General features: G+C 37.6%; 3 protein-coding genes across 14 annotated transcripts in view; 1 reads left to right on the top strand and 2 right to left on the bottom strand.

The window, feature by feature from the left end:
- The window catches only part of wnk3 (WNK lysine deficient protein kinase 3), a 41336-nt gene extending 38917 nt beyond the window's left edge, over positions 1–2419 (bottom strand). For 7 of the 8 annotated variants that reach the window (XM_023341988.1, XM_023342015.1, XM_023342010.1 and 4 more), the window contains exon 1: positions 1871–2419. The gene's annotated coding sequence lies outside the window, so the exon portion shown is untranslated. The remainder of the gene's footprint in view (positions 1–1870) is intronic. The other variant, XM_023341998.1, reaches the window with a different exon arrangement.
- A 5422-nt stretch (positions 2420–7841) lies between these two features.
- Positions 7842–17714, bottom strand: fam3a (family with sequence similarity 3 member A). Of its 4 annotated transcripts, none has more exons than XM_023339254.1 (10): positions 17443–17714; positions 14661–14692; positions 14477–14584; positions 14093–14137; positions 13883–14009; positions 11231–11289; positions 11085–11135; positions 10896–10980; positions 10386–10512; positions 7842–8291 (listed from the first exon to the last, which is right to left on the bottom strand). In XM_023339254.1, exons 2-10 carry the CDS (start codon positions 14671–14673, stop codon positions 8193–8195), a joined length of 714 nt encoding a protein of 237 aa, XP_023195022.1. In that variant the 5' UTR covers positions 14674–14692; positions 17443–17714; the 3' UTR covers positions 7842–8192. The 4 variants fall into 4 exon arrangements, with proteins under 4 accessions (XP_023195022.1, XP_023195026.1, XP_023195034.1 ...); XM_023339258.1 differs by having other exon boundaries at positions 17447–17714; XM_023339266.1 differs by having other exon boundaries at positions 7847–8291; positions 14093–14116; positions 17447–17714.
- A 205-nt stretch (positions 17715–17919) lies between these two features.
- On the top strand, positions 17920–25794 carry idh3g (isocitrate dehydrogenase 3 (NAD(+)) gamma). Of its 2 annotated transcripts, XM_005801415.3 has the most exons (13): positions 17934–18014; positions 18185–18232; positions 18500–18511; positions 21141–21238; positions 21324–21439; positions 21568–21628; positions 21750–21882; positions 23394–23527; positions 23616–23718; positions 23816–23962; positions 24099–24193; positions 24272–24332; positions 25028–25794. In XM_005801415.3, the coding sequence occupies exons 1-13, from the start codon at positions 17934–17936 to the stop codon at positions 25127–25129; spliced, it is 1191 nt and encodes a 396-aa protein (XP_005801472.1). In that variant the 3' UTR covers positions 25130–25794. The 2 variants fall into 2 exon arrangements, with proteins under 2 accessions (XP_023194540.1, XP_005801472.1); XM_023338772.1 differs by lacking the exon at positions 18500–18511 and having other exon boundaries at positions 17920–18014; positions 25028–25129.
- The last annotated feature ends 92 nt before the right edge of the window (positions 25795–25886 follow it).

Genomic DNA, 25886 nt, shown 5'->3' with positions numbered 1-25886 from the left:
ACTCCCAAATACACCGTGTTCCAAATTATTATGCAAGTGATATTTTCTCAGATAATTATATTTATAATAATTTTCTTTTTTTATACTTTACCTGAGGTAGATAAGATCGGGGGATAAGATTGGCTTCACACGTAAGTATCAGCTGATCAACAATCTCCCAAAATTAAGAGAATCTGTGTCAATGAATCGATAAATTGGTGCACCACTAGTTAAAATGGGTCTTCCAAATGGACAATGACCCAAACCAACCGTCAAGTGGTTATCGGACAACCAAGTTAATGTTTTGGTACGGTATAGTCATAGAATAGTGGACAGATTTCAAAAGGTGCAAGCAAAGCAGCCTACAAACCTGACACAGTTCCACCAGTTCTGTCAGAACTCCAGTAAACTATTGTAAAAAGCTTGAGGAAATAAACTCAGAACCATGTTATACGGTTAAAAAGCAATGATACTAAATACTGAGATAATATATGTAAACTTTTGACATTGAAGATATTAATAAATAAGTCTCTGAAATATGTTTTCTGCTTACTGTGACATTTAGCAAATAGAAATAATTTTGGTCATTCTAATTGACATAAAATGGGACAAGTTTGGTCTGATTTAACATCAGACAAAGAGACAAAAACATTTGTCATTCTGTTTGGTAAACTTCTGGTTTCAACTGTAATCCTAAAAATACCTTAAAATGTATTTGCCTTTAGAAAAAAATGGGCCAAAGTAAACACACAAAAAGACCAACGTGCAATGGTTTCTCTTGGCAACATGTGCTGAACAACTTGTTCAGCACATGTTGCCGCTTCCCTGTTTGCAAGAAATATCAAATGCCAGCTGCTGGAATCAAACACACAATTGATTGTTCTCATCCTATTAGGGAAACTCAACGCTCAAAACACAACAAGGACTTTTGTCCAATCCAGGTCAAGCATGTGAGACTCCAGTGTAGGTAGCAGCACACACACAGCACTGTTCACAGGGATAGAGCGAACAGAGAGGGAGAAAGATGTGTGTTATCTAACCCCCATGGTTTCGGTTCGCTTTGCATCCCCACTGTGGACAAAACCATACAAATCTAGGTGAAAGAAAAGCTTTCTAATCACTCACTGAGGAACCAGGATTAAACATTACTGAGTGGCTTAATAGTCTGGGAGTACATATCTACAACTGAACCTCTTTCACGTCTGAATAATCCCTGGGTTTTTATGAATAATGAGGGTGCCAGAGGTTCAGCGATTTAGCAGTTTAGAGGAATTAAAGAGGGGAAAGGTTTTGCTTTATTCATACCTCATGCTAATATTACACATTGTTTCAACATAGCAAGAAAAAACATCTTCTGTTTACGTTAAACCTATATAAAGATAATTTCTACAACTCTCATTCTGCACTAAGAAGTTGAGGAACGCAGATTGTGTGTTTATTTATAGGGTCCAGTATATACAGTACAGCGCAGTGATGCTTGGACGTGAAGGTAACATGAAACACTGCTATTGGCTAGCAGGGAGCTCAGCTGACTTGAGAAACGCCATACAAGAGAGGCAAAGAGTACAATCCCCATACAGGGAAAAAGCAGAGGACAGGATCAGCACCACTAATCAACATCAACAATGGTCCCCGAGGTGCGACCACGCTTCAAATCCTACAACTGATGGGCCAGCTCCGGGTTTATTAAGAGGGCCCGTCTCCTACAGCACGGTTTGCTCTACACTACAGTGTTTATACACTAAACATTTTCTATAATTAGTAGGAAAACACAATACATGACAAGTTTAATCCCCGTTCCCAAATCACACAGGACTATATGACATAACACTCTAATTATGACAAATGTTTGTAGTGTAATAAAAAAAACAAAAATAAAAATATCACTTACCTGAATGTAACGTCATACCTCATCAGTCCTGCGTTGATTTAATTAAAAAAGGGTAGCTTAAATATACTGACTGTAAACGGGATTTTTATTGCCTATTTACAAATGTCCGGATTACCTAAGCCAAATTTACATCACACTCTCATATAAAAATTATCTACACCTATTGGGAAAAAAAACACAACACAATTTAAGAAAAAAATCGGGGCTCTGTTTGCTCCAAGCTTAACATTTTACCGGCCGGTCGCGGTGATGACGGCTGGAAAATCCCCCCACCACCACCGGAGCCGTCGGGATTCGGTGTCCGTGTGTGACAGCGAGGCAGCGGGCGAGCAGCCGGCGGACGTGTTCCAGTTCAGACTATGCTTGACGTCGGTTCTCTCATTTTCTCTTCCACTAGCGGCTCGGTTGGTCGGCTGCGAGCAGTCTGCAGTCGGCCAGTGACGGTAATCCGTGAAATTTCAGTAACTTGTGCGCATCGCTGAAAGAGGACTCCTAATGGTTAGCAGCAGGTTCGCGTGAGTACTGGCAGAGAGCGCGCTGCCACGGGGATCATCATCATCATCATCAACAACATAAGGACTCTAGAAGTGACAGTTACCTGCTCTCGCCACGAGAGGGCGGTGCGGCACCTGTTTATGATCTGTTCGAGGTTTTTGCAGTTTCTCGGTCACAATTTTGAGTAGAGAAAGAACACTTGTACAGTGTTAAAATACTCCACTTATATTGGGTGGGAAAATTCAGTAATTTGCCAAGAAGTTTAAACTGAATCAGACGTTTTTGCACATAAGAGATTTTAATTTGGATTCACACACACTTTTGTTTTACAAAGGAAGACTAATTAGAAAGTTGGAGTGGTGCAAATATGCCCATTTTTGCCTTCATATATAATAGCTGAGTATTATCTTAGACAGTCATCAAAGTGAAAGGATGGAGGAAGAAACTCTATGGCGGCTGATTTTTGAAAACAGAATTCTGCATCTTCCATGTGAATGTAGAAGTCTGGGCAGATTGTGTCCAGCGCAACCGTATGTGTGTTCGTACAGTACATTATTTATGTTTTAGTTAAATCAAAAACTTGTTGCACCTTTTGGAAGTACAATATCAATTAAAACCCATTGCAATCATTAAAAAAAGCTAAATAAATGTAGGATGTCTAGTTGAAAAGTTATATAAAAATATACACAAGTACATGGGCGTCAAAGATAACTTCAACATATAGCATAGCTCCTCTTCAAACTTTGTGCTCCAGCCATCTGTTCTGAAATAGCTGAATTAAACTATTACATCACACTTTAACTAACATCATATGCCATATCACATTGAAGAACAATGTAACTTATTGTGTTCATTATGTCATGATTCTAGGATATTTAGTGTAGTTACTTTCAATTCAAACATATTGCAGATTCACTTCATAGCCTTCATAACCATGAGAACATATGCTTAGAAAAAGCAAATGCCTGGAGCAGAATGAACTGAATAACCTCCATCAGATATGAACCTTTGTCGCCCCCTAGAGGACCTGATCCCAATTGAAGGACATAAAAAAAGACAAGTATGGATTTGTTTTCTTTATTCTTCATTATTGATGTCACAATGTAACAGACTTTACTGTTCTTAGAAAATTATATTTACACAAAATTAACATAATCAAGTGTTTCAAAATGTACTTGAAGTCAAAACGCTAAATAGTGTATTATTCACATTTTTTTTCCTAGCAGGCTTGAAATAGGCCAAGTGAATACATTCATTTCAGCAAAAAAAACATCAAACAAAAAACACTCGACTACATGCAAAAGCTTGAAAATATCTCAGTGAAAAATTGCTTCTGGACCTGAGACTACAAAACCATTCAAGGCAAAGCTAAATTGTAACTTGTTTTTGGCGTAGAAAAATTTAAAATAAATAGTTTTATTTTGTTTGCGTATCTTTTAAGGCCAAAGGAATCTGTAAATATGTAGGCAACATCTGGTGCATCAAGTTCTATGGACATTATGGCAGTTAATGCTAGGCAGAACAGCTTTAGTAGAGTTTGAATTACATTTATGATACTGTATTTAAGTATGCAAGCATTAAATCTATACACAGAGCCCATGATAATGACAGAGTACTTCCAGGTTGTTTCTGATATGTTGATTAGGAATGAGATCTTTTTTTTTTATCACAATGTGCAAATATTTAATTGAGTTCTGTTACTCAAACTTAGAATGCACACTCTACAGGAAATCTATATATATATATATATATATAGGTCAGGGAAAGCAAGTGAGCAGAGCCTCACCTGTCATAATGGAAAAATATAATGATAAAATAATTCATTTTCTATTTTCACCCTGTGGTTTGTACTTTAAAGTATTTATTTATTTATTTATTTATCTTAATCAATTTTGAATGTTTTTTTCTTCAAAATCGCAGAATTTTCGCATTTTCCCATTCAAATGCTCGGAACCACAGCTTCCTCTCAACCTCTCGCTAACTGCCATTCTATGGGAGCATGCTCCTCCTGTCTGTACGTCGCCAAAAAAATAGCGAAAAAACTTAAAATGTATGAACTGATTTTCAATAATTTAGTTTATGTATATAATGTACAGTGCTTTTTGTCACCAACTGTGTGTGTGACGTGTTTCGTGTGCTGAGGAGCGATCAGAAATGGCAGATAACAGATTCAAGCAGTTTTCTTGCCTCATGGCAGGCGGCGCTCATGATCCCAGACATTGTGACTCCACAACTGCAGAGTAAGAGACAGTAATAGCGAGCTAGCCATACAGTCAAGTGCAGTAAAATATTTATAGGTTTCTCCTCTTACCACAGCAATCACTTATTACTAATCTCAAAATAAACATTAAGCCTAAACCCATACTACTGCAACAGATTGAATGTTCTGCTCTTTGTGTGGGAAATATTTCTGTTTTTTTAGGGGCTTTGTTGTCAGTTGCTATGGCAACGAGTCTGTATGTAGCCTAGCCAATGCAGAGAGCGAGAAAGATGTGGTTTCGACGGTTTTTCCCTTTGCTGTGGAGCATGCATGAAATTAATAATACCTACATTTCCAAGTTTCATTGAGTTAACGGAATTATTCTACCGCGGCAGCGCGGCTATGGATGGCATGTAAAAGAATTGTCTTTTTGCCTTCCAGTGTTGTCAGCATGAACAAAATTTCCTTATGTAAACAATAACATGCAGGTGGTCAACATTTGTATATCTGATTATGATTAAGTCAGTGCCTCACCAACTTTGCACCTCACCGCAAGTCACTGATATTGATATATATATATATATATGTATATCTAAAGGTTTGGACACACTTTCTAATTGAATTCAATGAGAAGGTGTGTCCAAACTTTTGGTCTGTACTGTATATATATATATATAGATAGCCATATGTAGATATATCTATATCTATATATATAGATATATTGATATATATCTATATATATGAAGAATCTGACCCAAAGCAAAGGTGACTCTGAACACCGACGCAAGAAGGCCGAGGCGCAGGTCCAGGAGCTGCAGATCAAATTTGGAGAAAGTGAGCCACGGAGGCAGGAGCTCGCCGACAAGATGACCAAGATGCAACATGAGCTGGACAGAGTCAACGGGCTTCTGAGTGCAGCTGAGGGCAAAAGCATCAAATCCAGCAAGGACCTTTCTACAGTCGAGTCTCAGCTGCAGGACACTCAGGAGCTTCTCCAAGAAGAAACTTGACAGAAACTCTCCCTCACTTCCCGCCTGAAGCAGATGGAGGACGAGCAGCATAACCTGCAGGAGATGCTGGAGAAAGAGGAGGAGAGCAAGAAGAACATGGAGAGGCAGGTTGCCTCTCTGCAGACTCAGCTGGTTGAGGTGAAGAAGAAAGTGGAACATGAGGCCGTTTCGCTGGAGGGAGCTGAGGAAAGTCGCAAGAAGCTCCAGAGGGAGATGGACAACATCGTTCAGCAGCTGGAGGAGAAGACGTCCACCTACGACAAACTGGACAAGACAAAGACCCGTCTGCAGCCGGAGCTGGACGATCTACTGGTGGACCAGCAGTGTAAGAAAGATGGCTCACTGTAGATTTGTATTGATTTCAGAAAGCTTAATGCAGTTTCAGAGTTTGATGCCTATCCCATGCCCAGGGTGGATGAGCTGCTGGAAAGGATTGGAAAAGCCAAGTTCATTACCACCCTTGACATGTGTAAAGGGTACTGGCAGGTTCCATTGGAGCCTTCAAGCGGACAATACACAGCATTTTGTACCCCTTCTGGTCTTTTCCAGTTTACTGTTATGCCATTTGGTCTGCATGGTGCTCCAGCCACCTTCCAGCGGCTTATGGACAAAGTACTACGAGGAAGTGAAGACTACAGCGCTGCTTGTCTAGATGATGTAATCATTTACAGCAATAGCTGGGAGGAGCATGTCTCACATCTAGCAAGAGTGTTGGAAAAGATTGGAGGAGCAGGACTGACACTTAACTTATTAAAGTGTGTTTGGGCACAACAGGAGACCAGATACCTGGGTTACCAGCTGGGGAGAAGAGAGGTGCGACCACAGATGGACAAAATTGAAGCGATCCAAAAGTGCCCTCGTCCTCGAACCAAGAAGGAAGTGCGGACATTCCTGGGACTAGCTGGTTGGTATCGAAGGTTTGTGCCTCATTTTGCTACATTTGCTTCTCCACTCACCAGTTTGACAGCTAAAGACTAGAAGAATCCTGTCGTGTGGACCAAGGAGTGCGAAGCTTCTTTTAACACTCGGAAAGATCATCTATGTTCATCTCCTGTCCTCCGAAGTCCTGATTTCAGTAAGAAATTTCTGGTCCAAGTAGATGCATCCACAGTTGGCTTAGGAGCTGTCCTAGCTCAAGGAGATCCTGGGGAGGAGCAACCCATACTCTACCTGAGCCGCAAGCTGCTACCTCGTGAGGTGAGGTATTCTGTGGTGGAAAAAGAAGGCCTGGACATTAAATGGGCTCTGGAAAGTCTCAAGTATTATCTGCTGGGCAGAGAATTTGATTTGGAGACAGACCATCGTGCCCTGACCTGGATCAACACCATGAAGGACAGTATAGGACAGTCTGACTAGGTGGTATTTGTCCTTGCAACCTTACAAATTTACCATCTGCCATAGGAGTGGCAGACTTAATAAAGTGGAAGACTTTCTTTCTAGATTGCTGAATTTCGCCAACCTTGGAGAGGAGAGGGGTGATGTGACGGAGGAGCCGTCACGAGCTGGGACTTAATTAAGAGTCCATGTCAGCATGCGCGCACACCCGCGAACACATACACACAAACACGTACACAATCACTAACTTACTTTTTGTTGCAGCTTAAACTGGCGCGGTTCATCATGGGTGCACATGCGGTGTTCCTGCTTAAACATTCATCCTAACCTGTTTTCAGCATTAAAAGTTTTCCCGGTTCTGTTTTCAAGTAAGGTGTTTCCGGATTGTGGCGTACCGGGAGGGAGTCACATGATATAGTGATGTCATCAGAGCGCACTGAGTGTTGTCTATTAAATTGAGTATTGTATTTTTGTTTACTTTATCTATTTTATTATTATTATTATTATTATTATTATTATTATTATTATTATTATTATTTTGTATACTTTAAGAGTTTATTTGAGTTGGAAGTAATTGCTTAGTATTTTTGCTTGTTTGGATAGTCTGTGGGCGGAGCCTGTGGCTTTAAAAGCAGGGCTCTGCTCCACAGGAAGACAGTCTGTGGTTAGACTCCTGAAGAAGTCACGCTGGAGGTGATGGACTGTTGCAGTGAAGGTACTGCTGTTTGTTTGATTTTTAACCTGCTCTGGATATTCTTTGTGTGTGTTCTGCACCTGCCATCTTTGTGCAAGCTTAATAAATTTCTCTAAAACGATGTCCAACCTTGGCCAGTCATTATGTTTGACTAAGCTATAATAGAACCCCATTACAGTATAAATATATATATATATATATATATATATATATATATATATATATAAAGAGGTTTAAAAATTTCAATCAAGCTATATTCGCTCATTAAATTTACACTTTGGCCAGCAAACAATTATATCAAGATTTGCTTACCTTGATATAATTTTCATTGTTTCTAGAACATTTCCTCAGCTAAAAAGCAGCTGAGAAAGCTTAGTCAGAAGTCCTGTACAAACTGGTTCCAGCTTAAAAATAATCTGTACATTCAGTTTATTCCTTTTTCCAAAGCAGGACAAAAGAAAATATTACTTGTGTATCCTGTGAAGAGCTTCAGGTATTCAGAAGCTTGTAGGCCTTCTGCAGTCACTTTGTTTCCCTGCTGAGACTTCAGACGTCGCTGTGACGTCTGAGAGACTATCTGAAGCAGAATTAACCTTCAAGTGGCGGCCGCAGGGGAATACAACCGTCCATCTCCAGGGACTCGGGCCAGCCTTCATACTTGTTGCTGCTCTTACTGTTCTTCATACGCTATTGGAAACAAAAACAGCCAAACAGAACTGATGTCAGCATTTCAGACCCTAACAGCAGAAGCTATAGCCTAATGGTTTCTATTTTGCTGAACCCAAATGAGCCACTTATATGTGACTCAGTGGTTTTGTAGTAATTTATCCATGTTAATATTTTAAGTGAGATCTTATGCAATATGACCGCAAAATTGAGATAAGCTTTGACAACAAATAACCATCACATCAGCTGCAGATGCTCTCTGCTGTCTTTTATATTTTTCAGTCTTTAATGAAACTAGTGCTTCAGTATCAACACAATTTCATGTCAGAGCTGGCTAATGGTTCCACAGCAAACTATTTCACTGCTTCTACATTAATCATTTAAACTTCCAACAACGCTTTTATTGTGCTGCTGAGAAGCTTAGCTGTACTAATGAAAATCTTACTAATGTTGGTCTTTTTAACAGCATAGCCAAGCAATTTTATTTCAGGCCAATATGATGACAAAACTTCAATGATGGTTAAAAATAAAACTAAAAACAACTGTGTTTAAATTGTGGTTTTTTTTTCTAATCCACACAGAAAAGGAATCTAAATATATGTTTAGATAAAGAAATACATTTGGATAAAGCTGCAGAGACGCCATATAATTTTTGAAAACATGGTTATGGGATTATTCTGTCTTGTTGTTTGACATACGTTCAGAAATAGTTGAACGTATTTAAATTGGTTGGTTTCCGGGGAGGAGCAGGCTTTTCAGCACAGTCCATAAATTTAAAAAAAGAGATTGAGGTAGGGTAGAGTCAATCCAAAAGCTTAATGTTAGGTTCCAAAAGCAGTTTTGATATGTGTTTGGTTCCACTGTCTCTAACTATCTAGGAATTGGTTTCAGGTGAATTTGAAAAAGTTCCCCTCCTTTATTGTTTTTCCACTTTGTGTGAAGCAGCAGTACCAACGGCTTCAAAACAGATCCTCAGTATCATACCACCATCACCGTGCTCAATAGTTTGAAAGATGTTTAGGTCTGAGGCATCACCTCGATTCTTCCAAACATATTTTATGGCAACTTTGTCCAAATTGCTCAAACTTTGGCTCCTCTGACCATCAGGCATTCTCCAGAAGGAGTACGGCTACTTCATCAATCACGTTCAGTCATTCAAATTTTTTTGTAAGCACATTAGCACATTCAACAGCAAGGCTTCCAGGTTCAAGGTGCTTTACATAATAAAATAGATAATTACAAGAAAACACCATACAGCCAATAATTGAACAGACATTTTGATGAGTGCCATCAGCAAAATCATACACATCAAATATGTTGGTCAATGTTTCATTTGTTATGGCTTAAAAGCAGTCCTGAATAGGTGAGTTTTTAGTCTTGATTTAAAGGAAAGTGTTTCGGCTGTTTTCTGGAAGTTTGTTCCAGATTTATGGTGCATAGAAGCTGAATGCTGCTACTCCGTGTTTGGTTCTGGTTCTGGGGATGCAGAGCAGACCAGATCCAAAACGAACACGACTGTGTGTTCCAACAGGACAATGATCCCAAACATCAGAACTGATCTTGGTATGGATAACACAATAGAAAACTTCTAGAACGGCTCCTGCCTGAGGTCTATTTAAAATGTATAGAGTATGCTTAAAAGCCTGATCTGTGCCAGGAAGACGATGCATTTAAATCAACTCTGCCATTTCTGATAAGAGGAGTGGTCAAATATTCAGAACTACGTTGAAAGATTGTTCATGGTTATGAAAGTTATATTGGGTTTTTTGTAGCTAGCTAAATGACATTTACCCAAAGATTATATGTATAAATAACAGCGAATAATAACTCACAATTCAAACTTGTGCATCTAATTTTTTTTTAACGATGAAGGTTTAATAGCGATTTCAGTGAGAGTAAAGTATTTTATTTCCACCTAAAATGAGAATAATTAAACTTCTTAATGGTTACTTTATAGGCTTTTTTAATACAACCTCTGCCTTGGAGATGAAATCAGCCAGACACAACTAAAGACTAAAGCCACAATAGACGATGAATTACAAACTAAATTAGGCCCATGAAGTAAAGCTATTGACAAATGTAGCACACAGATGGAGCACAGGAGTCGGCTCATACCTGCTCGAAGGGACTCTTGTTCTCGATGCCCTTGGCTCCAACAAACACCCAGCTGTCTCTGAAGGCCAGCTCCTTCACAGCTGTACTACCGAGCTCCTCAAACAAACGTCTAGACTCATCATTAAGTCTGCCAAAACAAACAAAAAAAACAAAACAATTGTTAGAGAACTGTATGACATGTAAACTAGTACATAGGCTGACACACCATTTAAATCTTTTGATGTTTTTTCCTTTTTTTTGCACTAGAAATACCAAGTATGTGAATCAGTTGAACAAGATTATTACAAATGAAGCAACATCATTTACAATAAAAATGCATCATTGTTGGTCACAATTTTGCATTTTGCAACCAACAATGCAAAATTGGCTACTCATCCAGTTCTATCAATTAGAGGCTGGAGCAACATGTTCTACATAAAACTTCTCATTTTATGTGACACATTTTATGTGTCATTTTATGAACTTCTCAAAGTTCTCATACTAAACTAATCACATATCCTTGATTCTTACTTTGTAGCAGCATCATCAAAGGAAGCAACAAACACAAGTGTTCCTTCATGAAGGGGCCGCAGAAACTTCAATAAGTCGGACACATCTGAAAAGAAGCATTAGTTAAACTTTGAGTTTCACTTCAAGCGTCTTGTGTGCCACTAGGACTGGAATACAGATTAAGCACAATTTCCTGCTGGATTTCATTACCTCCTGCCCACATATCAAAGGCTCTGGTCTCCAATAGTTCACCTGTCACCCCTAAACCAAAGAAACCAAGTGTTAAAACTTTACTGCAATCAATAGTAAAAATAAATATAACACTGTTTATCATAAGTTGAAGATGAGTCTCTCACCATTCACCAAAGCTATATTAAGTCCTCTACCAACGTTGTTCTTCACACTGCTCATTAACCTAAGAGACAGAGACACAAGTCTATAACATACACTTACAGTGCATAGCAGAAGTGTTTCTCTTCCTTGAACTTTTACACATTGTGTCACAATATAGTGTAAAACCTAGACACATTTTTCTTAGAAATATAAGTGATAGAAAAAGAAGAATTTCAGCATAAATGTGAGTATATACAGTATGTGACATTGAATCCCCTAAATAAAATTCAGTCCACTGCTTTCAGAAGTCAGCTAATCTATGTATTAAGTCTACATAGGCCTGTCGCGATAAATGGTAAATCAATTAATCGTACGATAAATTAAAACTATCGACATCGGCATTATCGTCTCTTCCGGCCTTTTTCTCTTTCTGTTGATGACACCGAATGAAAAAAGGCTCAACTCCAGTGCTCCCCACTGACCCTCCCTTCCTCATTTTACTTTGTGTAATGCCCAGCGCACACGAGCTGTCTGCCGATTGTCGGCCCATTTTCAAAACCTGACAGATCACACATTAGCCGACAGAAATCCTAGGTATAACGGTTCCATCGGGTTAGTTCCTGCTGTGTGGTTTCCAACAATGGGCACAAAATAATGGCTTCAAGTCCAGTGAACTAATTTTAAAACCAGGCATTAATCAATCTACCTGCAATGCATGTGGCTAGTGTCAGCGTAAAGTCCTGACTGAATGAAAATCATTATAACCTATTTACGTCATGTTAACAAAGAACAACTGAAAAGTTACTGGGTTTATCAACTGCGGTAGCAATTTCGCTCCAACTCCTCCTCTTGTCATTTCTATATTCTTTGCATGTTGAATAAACATTAATGTTGTTTCCACGTCGGCTGGACTTCGTGTTGCGCCGTGTCAGCTGTTTGGGATTCCCCTCTGTAATTTCACCTCAGAAAGCAGGAGGAGAATCCGCGCTTTCTGATTGGCTACCTGTTACATTCAACAGGAAGCGTTAAAGATCCCAGTCGGGGAAAAAAACCCTGATTTGGATCGGAGCGGCAACGACGATCTACTGTAACACACCACACAATCTTAGAAAGACCAACATTCTAAGATTGTCTTAATTGGAAAAGTAGCCGCAAAAAATCATGTAGTGTGAACTATTGCATCAGGTAGTCGATGTGCCCATCTTCTCTATTTAAATCTAATTATTACTGAAGGGCAATATAATATACAGACTTCATAATCTGCACTCTTTTGGTTGAATGCAGTATTTATTTCCACTTTGGCTTTATGGTGTTTAGTGTTTTTTTTTTTTCAAGTGAGTTTTTTTATTAATGGAGACTGAGAATCCATTTTATTTTTGTTTGTTTTGTTTATTTTGTTTATCAGCCCAAGTGTTAAGTGTTCTTGTGAAAATAAAGTGTATCTATCTTTGGCAGGAAATCACATGCATTATTATGTCATTTCCATTAAATCAGTGTAAAAAGGTCTTCAAACAATATTATCGTTTATTGCAATAATTTTTGAGACAATTAATCGTTCAGCAAAATTTGCTATCGTGACAGGCCTAAGTCTACATGTGTGTAATATAATCTGATTATGAATCCAGCAGTTCTATGAAGGCCTCAGAGGTTTGTTGGTGAACAAGAGTGAACAAACAGCATCGTGAAAACCAAGGAACACAGCAGACAGGTTAGAGCACAGGTGTCAAACTCCAGTCCTCAAGGGCCGCAGTCCTGCAGTTTTTAGATGTGCCAAAGGTACAAAACACTGCAATGAAATGGCTTAATTACCTCCTCCTTGTGTAGATCAGTTCTCCAGAGCCTTAATGACCTAATTATTCTATTCAGGTGTGGTGCAGCAGAGGCACATCTAAAAGTTGCAGGACAGCGGCTCTTGAGGACTGGAGTTTGACACCCCTGGGTTAGAGTCTGAAGCAGTCTAAAGCAGAGTTAGGTTATAAAACACACAATACTGTTTAGTCTATCACCAAAAATACATTAAGTACTGCACAAATGAAAACCTACTTAGGGGTAGTTCAGATAAGGAAGGACGGGGAAGTTGTCCAGAGTTCATTCAAGTATGAAGGGAGCTAAATGTTTGATAATCATGGATAAAAGTCTGTTAGAGATTTTAAAACAGGTAGCAGGACAACAACTCCAAACATGCAGCCACAGCTACAATGAAACAGTTTGCATCAGGGTTGTCCAAGCATCAGAAGGGTGAGCTTTCTATTTGTAACCACATTTTGGAAATCATTTCAAACTTTCCTTCCACTCTGTGTGGGCCTGTCACTTGATATCACAACAAAATACACTAAAGTTAATGTTCAAATGTGGGAAAATATGAAAATTTCTAAGTATCAGTACTTTAGTAGGGCACTGCTAAGGCACATTTCTGCACCTATTTACACTACATTGCACACTAACAAGGCAGCAGCGCAAAGGAAAGGCCTAACAAGACAAAAAATAAAGCACCACCAGACTAAGACAATACTTGCATCAAGCTCCCCAGAGATACTTGGAGGCCTTCTTAGGAAAGCAAAGAAGAAGGGGAAAAGAAAAACATAACAGAGTGAAATGGAATTAATAAAAAGGGGACAGCAGGGGAGATAAAGATGTAAATGAGGAGAAGAGAAATTCACAGTGCCAAATCTCACATCTTATCCTCCAAGCAAATTTTTGGGCCAATGACGTTTGCAGCTCCAGACACCAGACGGAAAGCCAAATGCTTTGGAGGACAGGGTGCTGAAAGTCCACATTTGTACTTCCGAGGACGCGGTTCAGCTAAAATAGATGATATATGAGTCAATAATAGTTAAATCACAAACTAACAGAGCATTGGTGCGTACTTTGTCTTTCACACTTACATTGGGTTGGCTCTTCTTTTGTGCCTGAAAATATTAACAGGTTTTCTGATTAAAATAAATATAAAAAATAAAACACTTGATTTGACTTTGCTACGCAGTAACCCTGATCCTTCATGTACATCTAATGTTCATCAGAGAAGCCGATTAATCTATTGTTTTTTTTTTACTGAGTTTATCTTTAATGACTAAAATTTCACCCAAAGATAAAACCCATTATGATGCTTTCAGCTTGGCTTTTCTGTTTAATCAGAAACACAAAACCACAAGAAACTTAAATCTTGAAAAAATCTTGAGATCTAACACAAAAACATTTATAAAAGTCTGAAAGTTTTCTTTGATATTTCTGCTTAAACCTACAAAATAAGTGAAGACTACTCATTTTACCAGTGAAGATGTTTCGCACAGATAAACTGCTGTCTCCTCCAAATAATGCACTTGCGAGCAGCCAGGTGAAGCCCACCAGGAGCACAACCACCACACCTCGCAGGGGGGCTGTTAAGAGAATCACAACATACAAGCTCAGGCAAAAGACACTTCAGACAATACTCTCTGTTCACTTAAAACTCACCTGTCAGTCTCATGATTCACCGTCTCATAGACCTGTGGACAAGACAAACAAGAGGTTAGCGTCAGACACGTTGAGGGAATTTAATATATGTAATAGGGTTCGACTTTAACCATAAACCATATTGTAAATCAAAATTAGTTTCTTCAAATTCTTTAGTCAAAAAGTTATTTTCTCCTGACTTTTATTACTATATAAGTTGATGCTACAATTGACAGTTGGTAGTTACCATAACAATGCTTACTGTAGACTGTTTGGCAACCAGTAGTGGTCAACTTTGCATTTTCTTTACAAGTATTAAAAAGTAATTATATACAGAGTTTCATGTGCATTTTGCCATGTTCTGTATATGTTTTTAACTGTTCTCATAATTAAAGGTTGTGTTGTTCACCTGTGTTTAATTTTATAACTTAACTGTTCTGTCAACTGTTGATTTGTATCTGTATGATTGCTGAAATCTGCTTTTCTTTCAGGTGCAAAACATTTGAGGGTTCCTTCCAAAATATCTTCTTTCTGAAGTCTGCCTTGCTGGATTTGCTCCTCCGCTGATGGTCGTTGTCATCCACTTCAACAGGTCTTCAAATGTTTATGTATATTCTTACTGCATTTTCTACAACACATAGCTATAATCACTACACTTACAAAAATATTTCTTAAAAATAATTTCTATTCTTCATAATACAGGAAAAAGCTTTACTTGTATTAAAGCAATCAAAACCTCCTTACAACTGCTGAGCAACTTTTTATAAGTTCTCACTGGTATTTTGTAAATAGATAGATAGATAGATAGATAGCATTTATTGTCATTGAACAGGATTCAACGAAATTTCTATTGCAACTGCCGTGCAAAAAGTCAAATATATACAATAAATAAAATAAACAAACACACAATAATAATTAACAAATACAACTAAAATTAACTAAAGGCACTCAACCATACCAAAGAAGTATCAGCAGGTCCAATTATGGCAAAGTACAGGTGATGTGACAGTGCAAAGTGTAGAACAATATGGCTGTGTGGGGGTGGGGGATATGTATGTGTGACTGCGAGGTTATGATATGTGTGGGAGGGGGGGGCGGCAGGGAGTAATGGCTCTGACGGCTGTGGGGAAGAAACTGTTTCTCAGTCTATTTGTTGTAGTCCATATATTCCTGTACCGCTTGCCTGATGGCAGCGGGAATATAAGAGAAATTTGCTTAAATTTGAATATACAAGGGTATGAAGAATTTTGACTGTAACTGTAGTGTTGTACAGTATTTTATCAGTTGATCAAGAGAAAAATGGCTGTTTTCTAGCATTGCTTGGGGTATTACAAATGTACATACGTAAATCTGCAATGCATGTCAAGAGGAAAGAATGTGGGCCCTTAAAAATTCAGTATTGTCTTACTCTTACAAATGTGTGCACCCCCTAGTCAAGAATATTTGTCTGAATGTTTATGAATGATTCCTTTGTTTGATTTACTTGTTTGATTAATAATCATATTCAAATGATTACAAAATGTCACGGTTAATGCTTTAAAAAGTGGCAGGCTTGTTGAAAAACATTTTTTTCTAAAACACACTTGATAAACAATTACATCTTGTTTGAAAAAACAAAATCAGCTTAAGATTTAGTTCAGCTTTTTATATATAAAAAAAATCTGCAGATTTTTGAAGTCTGAAGTTTATAACAGAGTTTTTAATTTTGCATAGTTTGTGGGCAAATTCATCAGAAGGTGATCAGTATTATCACCTTTGTGTGACTCATAGCCAACTAAAATGGAATATCAAAGTATTTTATGTAGATTGTACATAAATTACTTTCCACTGCTTAGTTGTGATAGATGTTATAAAACTAGAGAACTCCTTTAGTGACAGACTGCTGCATCCTTAATGAACAAAGGAGCGCTATCGAGATCCTTCCTCCCAGTACACTCTATAACCACCACTACTCCCATTAAAATAAAGTATTTATATCCCTGCTGGTATTTGCACAGTTTCAAGTCACACACCTGACTTAAATAAATAGGTGATGGCAGCTGTCTGCAGCACTTTATGCCATGCATAGTATTTACATCGGGCGTGGCGAAGCAGAGACAACAGAAACACGAAGGACGGTGGGCCTTGAGGACTGAAAAATAGTTTTAAATCATGTCCTACTGGTTTCAAGCAAGTCAGGATGTTTGAAAGCAGCTGGATTTCTCAAACTAGGAGTGGTTTGTAAACTTTCTAAGAACAAGAGTCCTCTGTAAAGAATTTTTCAAATTCACTCATGCTGACTGAGTTTTAATCCAAAACTGGTATGATCAGCTTGAAATAACTGCTGTTGAAATAACAAAAAGGTGGGTTGAAGTCAAAATTCCTACATGAAAAGTTTGAGCACGTTAAGACTAGTCACTGACTTCACCTTCAAATAAATCTGTATTTTTGACATATGAATAAATTATTTAAGCAAAATATATAACCCCTCCCCTCACAGATGGTGTCAATGAATATGGTGTAAAAGAATGTTTACACCATAAATTAAATTTTTAATGTGTAGTAAATCTAAATTTTGATTTTAACCTTTTTAAACTGAATGAAATAAGCTGACTTTTCAGTTATCTTCTCAGTTCTTTACATGTAACTTTCTGAAGGCATTAGAATATGTATTTGTGTGCGTGAAGGTAAACAGCTGCTGAAATTATAATAAGTCTGCTATAACATATGTCGAAATATATATCCTAGACAAACAGAAACGAACTCGTAAGTCATATACCTGGTTTCTCGTATTCATAGCTTAAATTAAAATAGCAAATCTTACCTACTTTATGTAGTCCTGTGGTGAGCGAGCGTTGACTTAAGCTCGTCTCCTTTGACAGGACGTAGCCGCACAAATTAATCGGCCACTGCCCTTTGCGCCGGACTTTCAATGTTTTCTGCGCAGTTTATTCATTGAGACGGCTTAACAGGCATATTCTAGACAAAAAAAAACCGAAGTCCAAAATCCCAGTCTGCGTTTTATGATGAGCGTAGTTGGCAAAACGAGGAAAAACTGATTAATTTCATTCTGTTATCACTTCCGGATGTGCCCAAGTCCAGTCGGTACGCATTGAGCATGCGCAAAACTGCTCACGTGGGCATTACATTATATATACTTTTTATTTAGCTTTTTATTTGTTTTCAAGCTGTCTTTAAAAATGTTGAAATAAATGTAGTTTGTTTTTTTTAAATAAAAAAAATTAATAAGAGCGAATATACAAAACGCACGAGAAACTTGCACTCGCACGCGACGGCTTCTTCCTCATAATCAAGATGGCTGCTCACAGTGCTGTGCTCTCTGTCTCCAGGATTATAAATCCTATCTGGGGTCGACACTTGGGAAATACGGTTAAAGTAAGACGAAACAAGCTTGATTTGTTGTATCATTCTGTAATTTTATCCTTAGGCTGCAGTTTCGGCTCGTATTTCACTACTAGACACAAGGTCAAATAATATAACGTCAGTGCCACCCTGTGAGTATTATTGGGGTTCACTCAAAAATCTCATATTGTTAAACTTTTCAGGTATTTGGAACAACTTTGACAAGTCACCGGAATAAAACACTTCATGTTGTGAGTATCAGAGACTGTCCTGGCAAAAACAGAATTAAATCTTAGTTGTTTTATTTTACTCGACACAATACAAAATGCCTAAAATAACACTACGGTTCTGATTTCTGTCAATAAACAATACTGCATTTTCACTTTCTGTGGGATCATGGGAGTGTCAAAAATGTCCTGTGTTCATTTCTCACATTTTTGTTTTAATCTGTTCTTGTACTTTGTAATCAAGCTGATGTTTATTCTTCTCCCTTTTTTACCTTTCTTCTTTATCAACAGAGTGACAACATTGTAAGTAGCTGACTTTTGATTTAGCGTGCTTTGGGTTAAAATGCATGACTGGACTTTTGTTTGTTTGTTGGAAGGAATGCATCAATTTATCAGTCTGAGACTGGGATCATCTTGATTTTTCTAGCCAGTTACGTTGAATAATCACAAAGGCGTTTTATTCCTAAACATTAAATGCATTCAATTAAAATTGAATGCATTTAAGTCCATCACTTGGTTTATAAACACATCTACTAGGTGCTTTCATGTTGGCCACATACTTTGATGCATAAATCTGGATAATCTTTTTTTCCCCTTAATTTTTAGTCAGATTCTAAATTGCTTCCTGTATAAAAATAATTCTCATAATTTTTTTTTTATGGTGCTCCTTGGGGGGAATGGGAGCTTAGGTCTCTCCATTCTTCATGCAACTGTACTGTATATTTAAGAACATTTGCAATAAATGGAAGATGATCACTTTGTATCACATAAGGTGTTCGAGTAATTAAGTAAATGTGCACTTATATTCAAAAATAATTCACAACTATTCTAAAAGCTATTCCAGTTGTGCTAGATTGATATTAAAATACTTTACACTGACATTAACAGTTTAATAAAATACACTGTTCTTTTTCCTTTGTATCTTATTGTAAACATTTGCTTCCTTTATGGTGTTTTAGTTCACTGTTGGATTACATCACAACCGACTTGTCAGGATTGCTTGAAGTTCTCAGTTCACAATAGTGAGCAGTAGTAAATTGATCTTTTTGAGCTAGATAAAACACCTTAATACATTTAATAAATTTTTCACAAGTTTTTATAAAACTTGTGGTTATTTATGTTGCAAATGAAACATCTCTTTTGTGGTCATGCGTGGCCAACATGACAAAACTATCTAAAAACCATTTAGATCATAATAAAATCTAGACCACAATTTCTAGCCAAATATAGCCCTCAGAGAAAAACTTTACAACCACAAAATTTAAACTACTAATAAAAATATGTAAGGATTAACTTGAATGTATTCAGCCTGGGTCATTAACTTTAGAAAAACACTTAAAAAAAAAAAAAAAAAAAAGCCTTATAACTCAAACTAAGGCAGATTTGAGGAATGATTGAGAATCTATGAACAGCAACTTTTTTTTCTTCCCACAGATTTTCAGTTGGATTTAGATCTACACTTTAATTAGGTCATGTGTTTTGATCTAAATCATTTCATTATAGTTCTTACTTTATGTTTATGGTTGTTGTCCTGCTGGAACATAAACCTCCACCCAGTCTCATGTCGTTAGCAGCAAGTCTTCTTTCAGGATTATCCTGAATTTTGCTCTGCCGTTCTTCACATCCAATCTGATCAGATGAAGAAAAGTCATCCACCTAAGCTGACTGGCAAGACAAGGACAGCATTAATCACAGAATCAGGCAAAAGGCCTAGTGTAATTCTGCTGTCATTCACTTCAGGATTACCACACACTACTGACCTTTTTGTAAAAGTGACAAAAATAAATGTGTTCTTGACAGAAAGACATAAGAAGTCTGGTTTAACTGGTTATCACAAACCTGTAGGACAACAACCATAAACATAATTAGGTCAGGTCAAATTTATTTATAAAGCACATTTCATACAACAATCGTAGACTCGGTGTGCTAGGAAGAACATGTAAAAATAAAAATTCAAACTAATTAAAAACAAATGCATAGAGATTTTAAACAGCAGACAAAATTAAGATCTCATTACAAAACAGAAAAATAAATGAAGTGAAAATAGTTCATTCACCAGAACAAAATGTTCAATAACCAAATGCATTATTGTCAAAGCTAAACACTTTAGAAACTGGGATCTGAGACCTTGTGAGAGAGAATTTCACAGGACATCACCTTAATGACTAAAAGAACCAAGATCTGATCTAGGGTTGATTCTGGGTGTAAGACCTGAAGAGACACAGGGAGGGACCAGGCCATTTAAGGGTGTAAAAACAATCAGGCGTATTTTAAAATCTACTTTCTGTATAACTAGAATCCAGGGAAGAGCTTTTAAAAGATGGGACTGACATGCTCAAATTTTTAGTTTTGGTTTTAACACTACAACATTTTGGGTAAGCTGAGTTTGAGGGACTGCCAGCAAACAGCTAATTGCAACAATCAAATTGAGTAGAAATTAAGGTATGACTCCTTTTTCCTAAGTCAATATACTCTTAGAGGTACGATGGAATGTTTAGATCAAAATATATTCACCTTAAAATGTCCTAGTCAAAGTCCAGATCTAAATCCAATTGAGAATATACTTTTATACTTGAAAGTTGATGTTGACAGATGCTCTTCATCCTGTCCAATAGAATCAACATTTAATACTTAAGACTCAACATTCAACCAATGTCAGACTACTTAGCCCAGCACAAAAAACTGTATTTTAAATTAAAAGTTAAATTACAGTTAAATCATTTCCAGCACTTTGGAAATGATTTAACAATTTAAACATGTTTGGCATTTATAAATGTTTGCTTCATTTTTATTGATTAACTAAATTACTAAGTGTAATACTAAAGTGCACAGCCTTGCAACTCCTTTGTAGCCTATTAATTCAAGTTAGCAAAATAGCAGGGTTCCTGTTATGTTAAAATAGTTAATATGGGGTTTCATGGTGGTATTGCAGCCCCCTCCTGCAAAGTATGGAGGTCGACACACTGTGACCCTGATACCCGGGGATGGAATCGGTCCAGAGCTTCTGAGTCATGTTGTAGAGGTTTTCAGGTTAGTTCCCTCAGAGCTATAGTCTGATTAGACTCGACTATAAAAAGATGACGACTCCCTTCATCACTGGTAATCATGCTTGTAGGTTCAGCTGTGTGCCTGTGGACTTTGAGGTTGTGCATGTCAACTCTGCACTGGAGGCCGAGGACGATATCGATAATGCCATTACCGCCATCCGCCGAAATGGAGTTGCTCTTAAAGGTAAGCTAAGCTGCGTCTTTTAGTCCCATTCAGACTATAAAAATGTGAGGGGTGAAGGGTAACATATTACTCATCATAACACTACATTACTACAGTCTAACTTCAGAATTACCTAACCCTCTTGTTAGGTAACATAGAGACCAAACATACCATGCCGCCATCTATGAAATCCAGAAATAATCTTCTACGGTAGGTGTAGATAAAATATTTAGCTCCCTTGATAAATGCCCTGTTTTGTCAGATGGTTCACCTTTCTAACTTAATTTGGTCTCCTGTGTGCGCTTGGTCGATCATTTTTCTCCTTCAACAGCACAAGCTTGGATCTGTATGCCAACGTGATGCACTGCCAGTCCCTCCCTGGAGTCCAAACTCGGCACAGGAACATCGACATCATGATCATCAGGGAGAACACAGAAGGAGAATACAGCAGTCTGGAGCACGAGGTCAGACTGGGAAAAATAAATCAGTGCTCTGCTGCTGTTGCTTTGTTGGACTTTTACTTTTCCTCCCACTGTTTATAGTGTTTCTTTTTTTACATAAATGCTGCCATTTATGTAAGCTTAAAAATACAGAAACAGCTTTCTCAACTCAGCTGCTGAATCAATACTGACTTCATTAAACTGTCTAAACTGGTGCAGCTGTCTCAGTAAGCAGTAGATTGGGTTTGTTAGTCAAATCTAATTTAGGTGTGATGAGAAGATGAACCCTCTATATTACCTCGCATGTAATGAAAGAATCTTCATCAGTGACAGTAATATGTTGAACAAAACAGTGTTGGATTTTTACTTGGAGAATCTACTGTGAGTTAAATTATTCTTGATTTATCTTTACTCCATTTTTCATGGTTTGATTTTTATTTATTTAATTTGTTGTTTCAGCCAGATCAAGTTTAAGGTTCAGTCGGTTCAATCCCCCTCTGTGAACAACCCTGGTGCACGACTTCCTATGAGCAGGAATAAATATCCACTTGAATTAGTATCAGAGTTCAGAATATAGAGAGAGGAAGGAAATTAGAGAGCTGAAATGTTCATTACTTTACAGTAGCAACATAAAAGACTTTTTATCACACATACGCATATTTCTGCTTGGAAATAAGTGGGAAAAATTATTTTTCAGGGTTAAAGAGGACGTTGGATTACCACCGTCTCAATCTAAAGTCCCGTTTCCATTTAGCTTCCATGATTTTTTTCCCACTTTCAATTAAATGCGTTCTCTTTGTATGAGCATGTTAATGTTTCTAGGTTCTTCGTTTATGCAACTTCTTTCCCCTTTTCTACTCTGCACTATTGCTGATAATAAAGGCAGCATTGTCAGTCTGGTCGATTTGATTGGTGTAATGTATGAGTTCTGTCATTAAAGACCTTTAGCATGTTTTGAAGGTTTAAAAAGAGGTGGGGTGTTTGCTATGACACAAGTTTGTTGAGACATCAACATAGTAAAGTTGCTGTGCTTGTGGTGATTTAAACGTTAGACTTTACCGCATGGAAAATCTTATCACTATAAAGCTGTACTGACATCAGAAGAGGATTATGAATAATTCCCAGAAATCTTCAGCATATCGGCACATGCGTAGAGCACATTGTAGAGTCAGTACTTTGAAATGCATAAAGTATAAAACTGTCTTCTATAAACTTATATTTTAGGAATAAATATGCTTTGCCAGTGAAACGCCCAGAGCAGCATAGAAGCTTTCAATCCAGCTTGATTTAAAAAGAAACAAAATAAAAAATTAAGCAATTTTTTTTTATTATTATTATTTTCCTAAAAACAAGCAATGCTTAGCCCGGCAGGGGGAGGGGCTAGTAAAGCACGGCGGGCTGCCAGCTTATATTACACTGGGGGAAACCCTGAACTGTATTAATTCCCTCAGATCACCGTCTTGTGTGTCATTTGAACACATTATTAGAACTGTAGTGGTTATTTGTAAGATAATTTATCTGTTTTTTTGTCTTAGAGTGTATCGGGTGTAGTGGAGTGTCTGAAGATCATCACCAGGAGCAATTCCCTCCGGATTGCTGAGTATGCGTTTCAACTGGCTCGGGAGAAAGGTCGTCGCAGGGTCACTGCAGTGCATAAAGCCAATATCATGTGAGTGACTTCTACTCCAAATAGTCCCTTCATTATTATTATTTTTTTTTAATTTTTGGAATATCCATTGGTTTGTTCATCACCACAGGAAGCTTGGAGACGGCTTGTTTTTGCAGTGCTGCAGGGAAGTGGCCTCTGGATACCCCGACATCACTTTCGACAGCATGATCGTGGATAACACCACCATGCAGGTGGAAATCTTAATGAGTCTGGATTTAGTGTGGGAGTTTTCAAAAAAAGTATATATATATATTTTTTTTCTTACTGTGATTTCCTCTGCATTTCCAGCTTGTGTCCAAACCCCAACAGTTTGACGTGATGGTGATGCCTAATCTGTATGGGAACGTTGTCAGCAACGTGTGCGCCGGCCTGGTGGGAGGGCCTGGCCTTGTGCCTGGCGCTAATTATGGTCGGGACTATGCCGTGTTTGAAACGGTAAGTGACTGTAAATTAGCAGCATAGTTATGTCTGTCATTTTAAAAATATGTAAATGTTGTGTGATTTTTTAAAATTTTTTATTTTTATTAAGAGGTTAATTTCTCTTTCTTTCTCTCTCTGCTGTGGATCTCAGGCTACAAGGAACACAGGGAAAAGTGTTGCAGGGAAAAACATTGCTAACCCCACTGCTATGCTGCTGGCTAGTTGCATGATGCTGGACCACCTCAAGTACGTTCTACTTGTATAGATAAAAGATACAGCATTACCAGTACATAAAGCTAATATCACTTTCTGCTGTTTCTCCAGGCTTTACAACTATGCCAACTTGATAAGGAATGCAGTACTCACCACAATGAATGAAACCAGGGTGAGTCCACTAAAGCCGAGTATGCTTCCAATCTGATGTAGAGTTTGCATCTTTTCTTATGAAAAGAAGTTTTATGTTGTATAAATCCTCAGTCCTGGAGATAGAAGTGAAAGTAAAGTACAAAGCGCAATTTTGTTTGTATAGCACCTTTCACAGATAAAAAATAACAAAGTTCTTCAAAAAGGAAAATCACACAAAACATATGATCAAATTAACTTAAAAGCCTGTCTGTACAAATGGGTTATTCAAAATGATCAATGGAATCGATGCAATGTAAAAACAATGGGAGAAAATCCCACAATCAGCGAGCAACAGCTTGAAACTACCAATCCCTACGGGTTTTAAATGGAGCATGTGGAGCCAACAAGAGCCTCTGATCAGCGGACCTCCTAGCTCTGGCAAAAGTCTGAGGCTTAAACATGTCACATATATACTGGGGGGCCTGATCATGGAGGGCCTTAAAAGTTAAAAAAAAAAATTAAACTGTAATCTAAAATGAACTTGTGACCAGTGAAGAGCAGCAAAGACATGAGTTATATGAGCTCCCTTTGCAGAACAATATGAGCTCCCTTTGCAGAACAATTCAAATCCTCAATTAAAAAAACCTAAAATTATTTAAATCTCCAAGAATCATATATGTTTTTGTTTTAATGGGAGCTTAGATATTTGCTTACATAGTGCTCTTGTGGTTGCAGTTGCACACAGCAGATCTAGGAGGTCAGGGCACCACATCTGAGGTGGTCCAATCCATCATGAGGATCATCCAGAGCAAAGGACAGCTCACTGCAGACATCTAATGCGTCTTTGTCGACACTGCTTCAGCGGTGTGGAATCATGGGTATGGATCCGAGCAGATTGTACAATATGAAACACAGGACATCCAAGCATTTTTGTTCAAATCCCTAAACGGTTACCAGTAAAAAAAAAAATACAGTATCCCTCCTGTTGGATAATAAAAACTACTGTATTTTTTTTCCCTGGAAGTTTTTTGTTGAGATGTTTTATCAGTGCATCATCATAAATAACTGTAACATATTGGGGCCTTTTTTTTCCTTTTTTTTTTTTTTACTGTTTCACACCAACTACGTATTGGAGGCAGTAATATTAAAGTCTGTATCATTTGGCTGCCTTGTCTTCTCACTGCTTTCTAATACGAGTTATTTATTTTTCTGGAATGAACTAAAATGGTAAGTGATCATGTAAAGTCTTTTTTTTTGTCATAACAGATTGCTATTGAAATGCAATCTGTGATTTAAATAAAAAACTTGTTCAGCCATATGTGATATCAGAACAGACCAGAGTAGATCAAGTAACTGCTGTGACTGATTAACTTTTCTGTTGCTATTTTTGCGATATTTGACTAAATGAATTAGATCAGAGTTTAACCTGAAAAATTTCTTTAAAGCAGAGGGTCATGGTTACTGTATAATGTGCTATCAATAAAGAAATGTATCTCCTATGCATCTTTTGTAAAGAAGTTTGAATATAAAGCATTATTCAAAGCAAGTTAACATAATAGTGGTGTGGAGTGGAAAATGAGGAATTGCTTTGAAT

This window comes from Xiphophorus maculatus, chromosome 1 (genome assembly GCF_002775205.1).
Source record: "Xiphophorus maculatus strain JP 163 A chromosome 1, X_maculatus-5.0-male, whole genome shotgun sequence".
In the NCBI taxonomy this organism is placed as follows: domain Eukaryota; kingdom Metazoa; phylum Chordata; class Actinopteri; order Cyprinodontiformes; family Poeciliidae; genus Xiphophorus; species Xiphophorus maculatus.
This window is presented reverse-complemented; position numbering and strand designations above follow the sequence as displayed.